Genomic DNA, 12,814 nt, shown 5'->3' with positions numbered 1-12,814 from the left:
ATCAATGGAGGGATCATCTGCTGAGTCAGTGTGGGTGAAACTCAGAAACAGGAAGGGAACAATCACTGTGTAAGGAATATTCTATCTACCCCATTCTCCACTCCTCCCCCCACCCCAATACAACAGGGACACTGCAGAGCAGGTCAGTATTTCAGAAAAGTGCAAAAATAACAGGATTGTTGTCATGGGTGACTTTGACTTTCCTAAAGTTGATTACACCTACTCAGTGCAGGATGTTTAATGGGGTAGAATTTATTAGGTATGTCCAGGAAGGATTCCTAATGTAATATAGATGGCCAGTTGAGAGAGGCCATACTGGATTTGGTGCAAGCAAACTCAGTGGGTGAGCATTTCAGAGATGATGACCACAACTCCCTGAACTTTTGGACAAGAATAAGGGGGAAGTATTTAATTGGGGGAGGGTTAATTATGATGCTATTGCGCAGAAGCTTAGGAGCATATATTTGGAACAGATGTTCTAAGGGAAATGTAGAGAATGTTAAGGGAGCACTTGCATGTGGTTCTTGGTAGGTTTGTCCCATTGAGGCAGGGAAAGGATGGAGAGTGAGGGAACCATGATTGACAAGAGAAGTAGAACATTAATCAAGATGAAGAAGTAAGCATTCTTAAGATTTAGGATGACGACACAGGGCTCTTGAGAGTTGTAAAGTAGCCAGGAAGGAACTTAAAAGGAGATTTTGGAAACCTAGAAAGGGACATGAGAAGGCCTTAGTGAGTATATTTAAGGAAAACCCCAAGTCTCTCTACATGTAAATTAAGAACAGGAGGATGGCTAGAGTGAGGTTAGAACTGCTCAGGAAATTTGCCTGGAGGTTGAGCAGGTCCTTAATGAAAATGTTGCTTTAGTATTCACCAATGAGAGAGACCTTGACAAATGTGAGGACAGCGTAGACAGTTGATGTGGTGGAGCATGTCAAGGTCAAGAAAGAGGGTGTTTTAGAACTTTTTTTTAAAGTTAGGATAGGTCCCTGGGGCCAGGTGGGATATACCCCAGGCCTTAGGAGTATTACCAGAAGGTTGGAGGATGGCAAATGTGCTTCCTTTGTTCATGAAAGTTAGATAGGGATAACCCTGGCAATTGTAGACCGGTAATCTTGTATCAGTTGTGGGCAAACTACTGGAAAGGATTCTTAGAGTCAGGATTTATGAGCATTTGGAGAGACATAGTCTGATTAAGGATATTCAGTATGGTTTTCTGAGCGGCAGGTCATGCCTCACAAGCCTGATAGTTGACTTTGAGAAAGGGACTGAAGGTAGAGTGGTGGATTCATTGTTTATTTACTTTTTTAAATTTATCTATCCATCCATGCACCTGCCCTTCTGGCCCAGCATCCTACCTATTTAACACTAGTCTAATCACAGGACAATTTATAATGACTAATGGGCTCCACAGTGATTTGTTCTGGAGCTCATGTACTTTGTGTCCTGGGGTCCATGTCCATAGATACCTCAATGTTGCTGTGCAGGTTGACAGACTGGTTAATAATGTTAATGGTATGTGGCCTTCATTAGTAAGGGGATTGAGTTCAAAGCTGCAAAGTGAGATTGCAGCTTTATGAAACTCTGTTTAGACCAATCTTGGAGTATTGTTTTCAGTTCTAGTCGCCTGATTACAGGAAGGATGTGGAAACTTTAGAGAAGGTGCAGAGGAGATTTACCAGAGTGCTGCTTGGAATACAGAGCGTCCCTAATGAAGAAAGGTTGATCTTTGGATTTTCTCTTTGGATCGAAGGAGAATGAAAGGTGACTTGGTAGAGGTGTATAAGATGATGAGAGGTATCGTGCTTTTTTTTGCGGGGTGGCAGTGACATAATTTTAAGTTGATTGGAGCAAAGTATAGCGGGGAATGTCAGAAGTAATTTTTTTATACAGTAGCTAAGTCGTCAGGAGTGGTGATAGAGGCAGATACATTAGGGACATTTGAGGTACTCTTAAATAGGCATGTGGATGAAAGAAAAATGGGGGCCTATGTGGGATGGAAGGGTTAGATTGATCTTAGATTAGGTTAAAATGTCGGCCCAACATTGTGGGCCAAAAGGCTGTTTCTGGCATCTCCAAGCCTAAATGCTTGAAGCTGCAGTGAGCAAAACAGTTCTGAATTGTCTTACTGTTTATTTCTTGCCAAATATCAGTGATGAAAATCACTGCTTTTGCAATTGGTGCTATTTAAAAACTGTCCACTGTATCCCTATTAAGTGGCATATTGTCCCAAATCAATGAAGTGAATCTCAATTAGTTTTTGTTCTTTTAGAGTTGTCTCAAATAAAGACTGCCCCTTGTTAATCAATGGCCCAATTAACCAGAATCTATTGTATTCCACTTCTAGGATTTCCTTCCAATGATTTTTTTAACATGGACATAACTAAGTCAAATGTTTAGATTAAATGTTTAGCACTACTGATTGGAAGAATAATTTATTTCCCTATATCATAAAATCATAGAGAACCACAGCACAGAAGCAGCACTTTGACCTGTGCTGAACTGTTAGTCTGATAGTCCTTTCAACTCACAACTGGACCATACCCCTTACATCCATGTACTTCTCCAAACTTCTCTGAAGTGTTGAAATCAAACCTCCATCCACCACAATCACACTACCCTCCGACTGAAGAATTTCACTCTTAAATATTTCACTTTTCCTCCTTAACCTGTGACCTCTAGTTCTAGTCTTACCTAACCTCAGTGGAAAAAGCCTGCATGTATTTACCCTATCCATACCTCTCATAATTTTGTACGCCTCTATTAAATCTCCCCTCATTCTCCTACACTCTGGCGAAATAAAGTCCTAATCTATTCAACTACTTGCTATAACTCAGGTTCTCAAGTCACAGCAACATCCTTCTCAATTTTCTTAATGCTCTTTCAATCTTATTGATAAATTTCCTGTAGCTAGGTGACCAGAACTGTTCTCAATACTCCAATTTAGGCCTCACCAACGTCCTAGATAACTTCAACATAAGATCTCAACTCCACCATGCAATATTTTGATTTATGAAGGCCAAAGTTCTCTTTACAACGCTATCTATATATGATGTTACTTTAAAGAAATTGTGGATCTCCCTTCCAAGATTTCTTTGTTTTACCATACTCCTCAGTGCCCTACCACCCACTGTGTTTGTCCTCACACTTGTCTGTATTAAATTTCACCGGCCATTTTTCGCTCATTTTTCCATCTGGTCCAGATTCCGCTGTAAGCTTTGATAATCTTCCTTGGTGTCATTTGCAATTTTGCTGATTGTTTACCTAATGATGATCCAGACTTTTGATACAGATGACAACAACAGACACAGCATCAATCTCTGCAGCACACCACTTGTCACGGGACTTCTGTCAGAGAAGCAACCATCTACTACCATTTTGGCTTCTCCTCAAAGCCTTTGTTGAATCCAGTTTACTATTTTATCTTGAATGCCAAGTGACTGAATCTTCTGGATTCCTAAAGCCCATGTAGACAATGTCCTCCACCTTTCCTTCATCAGTTTTCCTAGTAACCTTGAAAGAGACTGGTTAGATATGACCATGCATAAAGCTATTTTGTCTATCCCTGATCAAGCACTGTATATTCAAATAACAATACAGCACGTCCCTTTGAATACCTTCCAGTAACTTACTCACTAAGGCTCATTGGCCTATAATTTCCCCATTTTTTTTATTAGAGCCTTTCTTGAACAATGGAACAACGTTAGCTATCCTCCGGTTCTTTGGTACCTCATCTTTGGTTAAGGACTTTTGAAATAACTTTAGCAGGGCCCCTACAATTTCTGCACTATCCTCACACAAGGTCTACAGGACACCTAGTCAGGTCCTGAGGAAATAATTTACCATTATTTACCTGAAGACAGTAAAGCACTTCCTGTTCTGTACACTGGGTCCATGTCCTTAATATGTTTTGACTCATTTCTATAGACTCTGCCTCCCAAACAAATACAGATGCAACATATCAATTTAAGATCTTCATCTCTTTTGGCTCCAAGCATTGATGACCATGCTGATCTTCCAGTGGACCAATTTTGCCTGTTGCTATCCTTTTGCTCTTAATATATCTGTAGAAGCTCTTGGGATTCTCTCTCACCATGTCTGTCTGAGCAACTTCATCTCTTTTAGCCCTTCTCATTTCCCTCTTAATTGTTCTCTTGCATTTCTGATGCTCAAGCACCTCAATTGCTCTTTACTGCTAACATTTCTTTACTGCTAACGCTTCTTTCTTCTTCACCAGGACCTGAATAGCCCTGAAACTAAGTTTCCTGAATCCTGTTAGCCTTGCCACATGCTTATGGTATCATCATAAATTTATGTACATAAATTAAAATAATTTCGTAGCTTTGTTATTTAATGGTTTATTATTTGTATTTTCCAATTGCCTCTCATATCTATGAATAAGTTACTGGAATACCTTTGCTTTCACTTAGCAGGTGGCCTTCTGATCACCAACGCACCCAATCCTCAACTGGCCACTTGCCTGCCAAACTCTGCCACTGGGAATAGAGTGTCAGGCCTTTAATGTGAATAGATAGTCCTTGTTGCTTAGGAATCTAGATCCACCAAGACTTTTCAGTGTGACCAGAATGCTGATTGACAAGAGTCCTTCAAATAAGTGCAAGCCTGACCTTTCCAAGGCTCTTAGTAAAGATATAGGGAATTTGGTTAATATGCTCCATGTAGTTGTTTTCCCATAAATAGCAATCAACAAGATAAAGTATTTAAGCCTGCTGCACTCTAGCCAACTCCTAGATGCTCAGTGTGAAATTATGTAGTATTTCGAAAAAGGGTTCACTTTTGGGCTGGTAGATGAGTGTAAGACCATTTTCCATTCAACAAAAAGATACTAACAGAAACAATCATTAATGTGTACCAAGTCATCTTCCCTGTGTATGTTGATAAATGCTAAATGGTACAGAACTTAGGTCATGTTAGTCTATCTAATTTGGTCAGGAATTCCAGTAGGCTCCCTGAAGAACAATGAGTGACTTGAGATGCAATCACAACTAGCCTGTAAGTAACCAGTGGATGTTGGATCAAATGATCCAACCATATTTTGTTGTATTTAGCTGCAATTACGTGTTAAAGTGATGGGTGAGAATTGTTCTCAAAACTTTTTGGCTGAACATGTTTAAAAACCTAGCCCATCTATTATTGCAACGATAATGTGAGTTAAGGATATTTGCACATTGTTGATTTGGTTTTATGTTAAACTATATTTTGTTTTCTCAACAGCTCACTGACCCAATCAATGGACTCTGGTGGGACAGACAACTTTGTTATAATCAATCAATTAAAAGAAGAAGTGATGTCTCTGAAAAGGCTTTTGCAGCAGAAAGAACAGACCATTTTGGAAAGAGATAAAAAGGTTAAAAAAAAATCCATACTGTGCACTATAATGGCAGGAGATGTAGATCAGAAGATTTCATGTTTGAATCCAGTCTTTGCTGAGTTAATTGCTGAATCCTGAAATTGCAATGGGTTATTGTATTTATTGCACTCTTAATTAAAGAACAGAAAATTAGTAGTATTTCATGGATGACTTGTGCTTACTTCTTTTTAACAGAAGCTATTAAAGCATGAATAGAATTCAGTGTGATTGCTTTTATAATAATGATATAGTCAAATAATTACTAGTGCTCACTTATGAAAAATTTTATACAGGAAAGAAACTTGGGAAACATTACTTAGAAAAAAATATACTTTTTGTATGTTTCTGTGCTTATTTTGTTTTATTCTTTAAAGCTGACTGAGCTGAAGGCAGATTTTCAATACCAGGAAAATAACCTAAGAGCAAAAATGAATAATATGGAAAAAGCTCACAAGGAGGTGGTGGAACAGCTACAGGTATTTACCAGTCTTTCCTTAATATTTGTTGTTTTTTTTATCTGCACTTACCTGACTTTACACTGTTACATAATTCAACAACTTCTAGGCAATAATGCTTAAGCATATATCTGGCATGAGTTTTACCCAGTATTTTGCAATTATTTAACTGAAGCTTAATGAGTAACACCTAAATCTCCACAGACAACTCATGTTCTCCTCACCTGTATATTATTTTTTGTTATAAAAAATATGATTATAAATATCTTTAATAAATAAGCTGGCTATAAATTGGATGCTTTCATTTAGTAGCTGGATCCTGCCACCATCTCAAGACGAGCAATAAAAATATACTTGAAAAGTGTTAGTACAAGAGGTTGTTGTCGCTGATTAGCTGGACTCTGAAACTCACCCATAAGAGATAATCATACCATTGGCCTGTCTGTCAACTTTCTTCTGAAACCTATTTTGTGTCTTCAACAAATTTCCTTCTATTTCTCCCCACTGCTACCTGTACTGCCTTGGTCAGTTGCATCCAACTTTTGTGGCCTCACATCTGAAATAGAGCAGTCGATGTCTACTTCCGGCAGATTGATGATTCAATGTAAGTTGATACAGTAGCAATTGTCAGATAACCTGCAGTTAGGGTACATGCCATATGTGGGTTATTTTGCACATTGTTAAATGGATAGCAGTGTTGAAACCGTATTGGAGCAGGTTGGTTCATAGAATCATACGGCGCAGAACAGGGGCATATGGCTCACCAGCTCTGTGGCAATCATTAAGTCCCACATTCTACACATCTCATTTCATTCTCCCCACATTCCTGTCAATTCCCCCCCCCCCCCCCCACCCCGAAGTTCTACCGCTCACCTGTTCAACCATTGTGCTCTTGAACCAGCTTGGATAGGGTACAACAGCAGCAGTTAGCGCCACACTATTACAGCTCGGGATGTTCCAGAATTTGGAGTTCAGTTTCACTGCCATCTGTAAGGAATTTGGACGTTCTCCCATGAGTGCATAGGTTTCTTCCAGGTGCTGCGATTTTTTTCCCACGGTTGAAAGATGTACTGGTTTTTAGGTTCTATGATTAGGCTAGTATAGGTGGGTTGCTGGGCATTGCGGCTGGAGGGGACTGTTCCATGTTATATTTCTAAATAAATAACTTCACTCACCTCAATACTGAACTGATTCCACAATCTATCTACTCACTTTCAAGGATTCTACAGCTCACATTCTCAGTTTTCAGTTTTATTTATTTAGTTACTTTATTATTTTGTAATTACTGTGTTGCACATTGGTCTTTTACCAGCCTTTGCTTATGTGTAGCATTTCAGATTGTATTTCTTTTTTCTACTGTGAATGCCTACAAGAAAATGAATCTCAGTGTAGTATATGACATGTAAATTTACATTGAAATTAGAACTTTGAACTTGGAGCAGGTAACTTGGAGTTGGTTGAAACCGGGTCACTGAATTTAAAGCAGCAGCTTTATTGCTATTCTGCCTCTTCAGCGTACCAGAATCATAATATTTTTAATTACTACTTCATCCAGTTTTAATGTTATATGATGGTTTACCTAGCAATTAAAATTGGTCTGCTTAGCAATTTTATCCTAAGCTTATTGCCGCCATTGGTTTTTTACATTTTATATTTGAATACTTGCCCGAGCATCATTTCATTTATCTACTTGTTTTTTTTTTAATTGACATCATTATATATGACTAGGCATGATCTGTCTGAAGAGCTCAGACTCTGTTGATTGATTAGGTAAACAAAAACTGCAGATAATAGAAAGCTTAGCAGTTCAGTGGACATCTGTGGAGAGACAAAACAAAATGTTTGTTTCAGGTTCATTGAGATCCCTTGGTCCTGACTGATTGTGAGGTTCTGGTGCTGCTCTTCAAGATGTCATCCACTGTAGCTTCACCAAGCTTCACTAGCGACACCTCTTGTTGCTTTTGATAGATAGTGTTGCCTTTTAGAAGCATTTATTTGTTTGATAGTTTAATTTTTTTTTTGGTTTTTCTTAAGTATAATCAAAGAAGTACATATACCTCGTTTAAGATACGTTAACCTCAAGTTTGTTTCACAGCGCTTAGAAAAAGCAAAGAAATACTCTTTTGAAGATGTGCCCTTCATTTCCTGTTGGTGCACAGACTACAGAATAAATTTGGCAAAATACATTTCTTTTGACCATTAAGAAGGAATTTAAAACTTTTTCAAATTGTTTGGTTAAAGTATAGATAGGTATTAGGGACATTTTATCATCTCAGAATTATTTTTATTAGTACTTTAAAAGGGAAGTCAAGTGAGTAAACTCTGACCTTGTTTAAGATGTCTTGTCTTAATAATCTTTGACAGATTTCTTGCTATGTGTAAATTACAAAGAATGGCAAAATACAATCTATTAGCAAAATATAACAGTGTTCAGTGGACTGGGAGGAAATGTTACAAAGAATTTCTAGCATAGCAATGGGTCATTTAATTAGTTTTTATTCTTTACATACTACATCTACTCTTTAATTCATTGCTTCTTGCTCAGTTTCTATTTCTGTATAAATTACATTTTGACATTTTGATATAATTGGAAAGAGTATTACCCACATACTTAGTGGTATTACAGGTTATCTTTAAAATATTTAGATCTATACAAATGATATAGTACACAAAATACAAAAGTATGTTTACTTTAGTTAATAAATCAAAAAGTGTACTCACCAGCAGAATTTAAAACTGCCACCTTTATCATTAATGGCTTAATAACTTTGGAGATAGTTGTATTTTTCTGTTTTAAATAAATCCCATGTGTAAAGTGCAGAGAGAAGTCCCTGCAGTACTAAATCAATGAAAATATCTGGACAGTAATTTTTTTAAAAAGTCTTGCAATGTGCTTTTGCTATATTTTCACAGTTAACAGTATGGGGTACGTTATTAAACCTTGTATCTTTTATCATTAACCGTACAATTTAAATCCAGTTATATTTGAACCTGTATCATAATGTAGAAAACATCTTTTAATTGATCTTTTAATTTATTAGCTTCAGTGGTGATACTTTATTATTAAATACAGATATGAAATATGCTTTGAATGCACCTGTAAAATGTTTGGAATATTCTTCTGTGATGCATGTTTTTGTTAATTTAGCATGAATGTTCTTTTAACAGAATTGTTACGTTATCCCAATTTTTAATAGGCCAAAAATCGAGAATTGTTGAAGCAAGTTGCAGCATTGTCCAAGGGTAAAAAGATGGAGAAAACCGGAAACATCCTGCTGTCTCCTTGAAGAATTCCTTGGCAGGTCCATCATGCAAGTGAGAGTAACAACTGCCACGTTTGTTGAAATTTACTGTGAAGCCTTTAAATATTTTTGCACCCTAATTTTTAAAGTAGTTAGATTAATCTTTTTTTAATATTTTAACCAGCAATAAGAACCCGGTTTGTCTTGTGTAAACAGCACTATTTGACAGGCCCAACACCGAATCCATTTTATAATCTTAAATTTGAGGATTTAAAAAGGGACTAGGAGGAAAAGTTATATTAAAAAAAACTTCATATTATTACTTCCTGCAGAGAAACTATTTTAATGCAAAAAACACTAAAAATAAGTTACAAATGCAATGGCTATTTTTTGATTTTACAAGATTTCCTTTCTTTTACTTTATAGAGGTCTGACAAAATATTTCTGCCGATCAAGATTGCTCTCATCCAGAGTATAATTAAATTGACAGAAACTAGATACAAAAAAAAAGTTATTAATTGGCAGTTCAAATGTAAAATGTATATTTTGATGTCTTTCGGGGTTATTGGAAATAAATTTAAGCAGCTATGCTATAGGACTGTATACTTCATGCAGATTTGAATTAATATGTAAACTTGTATGTTGAAAATGATTATCTGCCAAGAGCTGATTTTCATTCTCAAACGCTGCAGAATCTTGAACAGTGGACTTTCCTGATAATCTGTCAAAAAATGACATATTTATGTGAGTAGATACTCATTTTCAGCAGAATTTTGTTCTGTTTTCACCATAATTAACAAAATGCTTTCGTGGATATATCTGTAAAGAATTATTGAGAAACATTACAATATTACAAACTGATCTTTAAAAACAGGAACTTTGTAGGTATTAGGTGGTAAGTGTACCTGCTTTAAATGGCACTAACAACTTGTTTTCTCCAAAAACTTAATTTGGAAGAGCATCTTCTGGATGCCACAAAAATTATTTCAGTCCATCAGAGAAGCATTTGTATTATTCTTGTGCCTTTTGTCTCGTTTTTCCATAGTCGTCATTTTCTGGTAAATAAACATTGTGTGCTTGAACGTCAGTCTAACATTATGGATGTCTGTTTACAAAGTTACTGTTTTTGTTTTAGGAATGAGGCTTAATGAATGGATGGGACTTTTGCTTTGTGGTGGTATTGTTGTGCCTTAGGGAAATTAGCTGTAAGTTGTGCATCTTATTAAAGGACAAACAAGTTAACATTTTTAATGGACATTTTAAAAAGTCACTGTTAATAATCTGTGATTCAAATTATATAATTGAAATAGCCCATCAACTAATGAAAAGAATTATATAGTAACAAATAGTTCTTCGATCTCATAAAATTGTTACGTGGAAAATAATTGTTTTTAAACAGTTTTTTTGCTATGCTGTATATAGCAAAACCATAAATTGTGTATAAAAAGGTTTATACAACTTTTTAAACTCAGCTTTTTGATAAAATTGAATTTTTATGTAAAGGTGCTTATAAATAACATAAAATCAACTTATTTCATTATTAGACATAGCCAGTTTTATTATATTTATTTGAAAACAATATTTAAATTTTTAAAACTGAAGATTTTTTAAAATTTTGTACCATGACTTTTTTTATTGCCCAATTATAAAAACATAATGTTGCTCATAGGATTTTTTAAAAAAAATTGTTATAATAATGTAGTAATATAAGAAACAATAAAAGCTCTACAACATTCATTTGTACTTCTGACAGCTTGTTGGTCAACAGGCTGCTGAGATTTCTTCTACATACAGACCTTAAAGATATATTTATGCACAGTAATCCTCTACATTTTGATTTAATTCTGATTTTTTTTTTCAAAAAAGTAATAAATCTCTACCTGGGTCTTATATTCTGGCAGCACAAGAGCAGGCCTTATTTTCTTAAGCAGTATTCTCCACCAGCAAAAGGTTGAACTCTAGCCCATTAAAAACCTATGCATCTTAACTATATACAGTAAATGTCAGTGATGTTTGCTAAATGCACAAAGTGAGAAGTAGTAAAAACCTACACATTCTCAGGCTGATGCAATATCACTACTTGATAATGTTGCAGTGCTATTCAGAAAATAGGCTTTATAACTCCCATCAGTTAACTTTCATAATAGGGCATTATAGGAGTATCATATAGCAAAAGTAAGATCTTGTTTGAACACTTGTTTTCAAAGTGATGTGGAGATATTTGCTAGCTTGTTTTATTGTTGTGAGTATAGTTATCTTTGCTAGAAGTATTTGAATACTTGATAAAACTAATTTTTTTAAACGTGTTTGGTAAGGCGGGCTGGTGTATTTTTTTTCTGAAAATGGAGCATTTTACAAAGATTGGTAGAACAGAGTTAGAATGTGATACAACTACACATTACATGTCAGCCACCTCCACCAGTAACAGTGCCTTGTCATTCCACAGTTTTCAAATTTAGTATTTATTTTGGGGTTGTGATATCATTTGTATGAAATTCTGCTAATACATCAGTTTGCAAAATTTCAAAAGGAAGTTGTTTTAGGTGCTTCTATGCTTTTAAAAATATTGTTTAGTCGTGTAAATCTGCACATTTTCACTGAATCTAATCTTAGTTACATTGTGTGTATGAAGAATTATCCTTCATATTTTCACTACAACTATTGTAGTAAAAATGTAGACTATGTCATTTGTGAAATGGGGTGCATAGAATTAAAAGGCTTCACAGTATTTAAATCGGAATGATCAATTTTAATCATGTGTTGAGTTTTAATTTTTTTTGTTTTTACCTCCATTTATTACTTGAAAATTTTATGTTGTAATATAGTCTGGGATGTTTCCTTGCAACAATAGACGTAGACATGCTTATTTTTATTTTATTTTCAAAATTTTCTGTATAAGTGGTGAAACTGCAAGGTAAAACTGTACTGTACTTCAAATGTATGTAACCATAAACAAGTGTTTTTTCTAATGGTATAGGATTTAAGTCAAAGCTGCCAGTTGTATATTTTAAAGTTTCATAACTCACCTTGTTATTTCCTGTGTGTCTTCCTTAAAGCGCTAAATATATTGACATGCTTGGAATGTGTTCCTCTGAATTTGTAACCACACATGGGAATAGATTGAATTCTGTAATCATAAGTTGGTCAACAACTGAAATTTTATACTTGTTCTTTTTAAAATATTGACAATTTGAAATAAATCTTCTTAAATATTCTGCTTTAATATTGCATTGAGTCCTAGTCACAACTGATATTCATGAATTTCCTAATGGCTCACTGATAAGATGAGTCTTTAAAATCACCCTAAACATTATATGAGCCATTTTCGGCATACACTCTCATCACCAGTAGTTTGACTTGGGAAGAGAAAATTGCATCAGTGGTGTTGATTGTTATTCTTTGGGCCATCCTTTGCTGAAAACATGGATTTATTGGTGTTGAAGAGGATGGGTGTTTGGCCTTGACATGATGGTCTCAAATGGAAAACTAACTGTTGAATTTCTGCAGTTTCATGTTACTAGAAGATAACGTTCCTATAGATTTGTGTATCAACAATGAATGATTTTTATGGAAGAACGATTATTTGATCAGAGAAACCTATCAACTATTGAGTAATTTCAGTTGAGTAAGTTAATTGAATTGTCAACTTTCACTTAGAAGATGTTTTGAATTAAATTTGTAATCAAATAATAGGATGATATGAATTTAGTGGTCACCCTGAGAGCAATTTTGGTTTTCTTTCTGTA

At 35.4% G+C, this 12,814-nt stretch overlaps 1 protein-coding gene across 2 annotated transcripts in view; it reads left to right on the top strand.

Annotated features, from left to right (window-relative positions):
* fam76b (family with sequence similarity 76 member B) overlaps positions 1 to 12,323 on the top strand; it is a 49,020-nt gene extending 36,697 nt beyond the window's left edge. For both annotated transcript variants that reach the window (XM_059964653.1, XM_059964652.1), the window contains exons 8-10: positions 5,236 to 5,368; positions 5,746 to 5,847; positions 9,024 to 12,323. In XM_059964653.1, coding sequence (XP_059820636.1) covers positions 5,236 to 5,368; positions 5,746 to 5,847; positions 9,024 to 9,113 — 325 coding nt within the window. In that variant the 3' untranslated portion in view covers positions 9,114 to 12,323. The remainder of the gene's footprint in view (positions 1 to 5,235; positions 5,369 to 5,745; positions 5,848 to 9,023) is intronic.
* Positions 12,324 to 12,814: the final 491 nt, after the last annotated feature.

This window comes from Hypanus sabinus, chromosome 3 (genome assembly GCF_030144855.1).
Source record: "Hypanus sabinus isolate sHypSab1 chromosome 3, sHypSab1.hap1, whole genome shotgun sequence".
Lineage (NCBI taxonomy): Eukaryota > Metazoa > Chordata > Chondrichthyes > Myliobatiformes > Dasyatidae > Hypanus > Hypanus sabinus.
The sequence above is the reverse complement of the archived record's forward strand: the minus strand, read 5'-3'. Positions and strand labels throughout refer to the sequence as shown.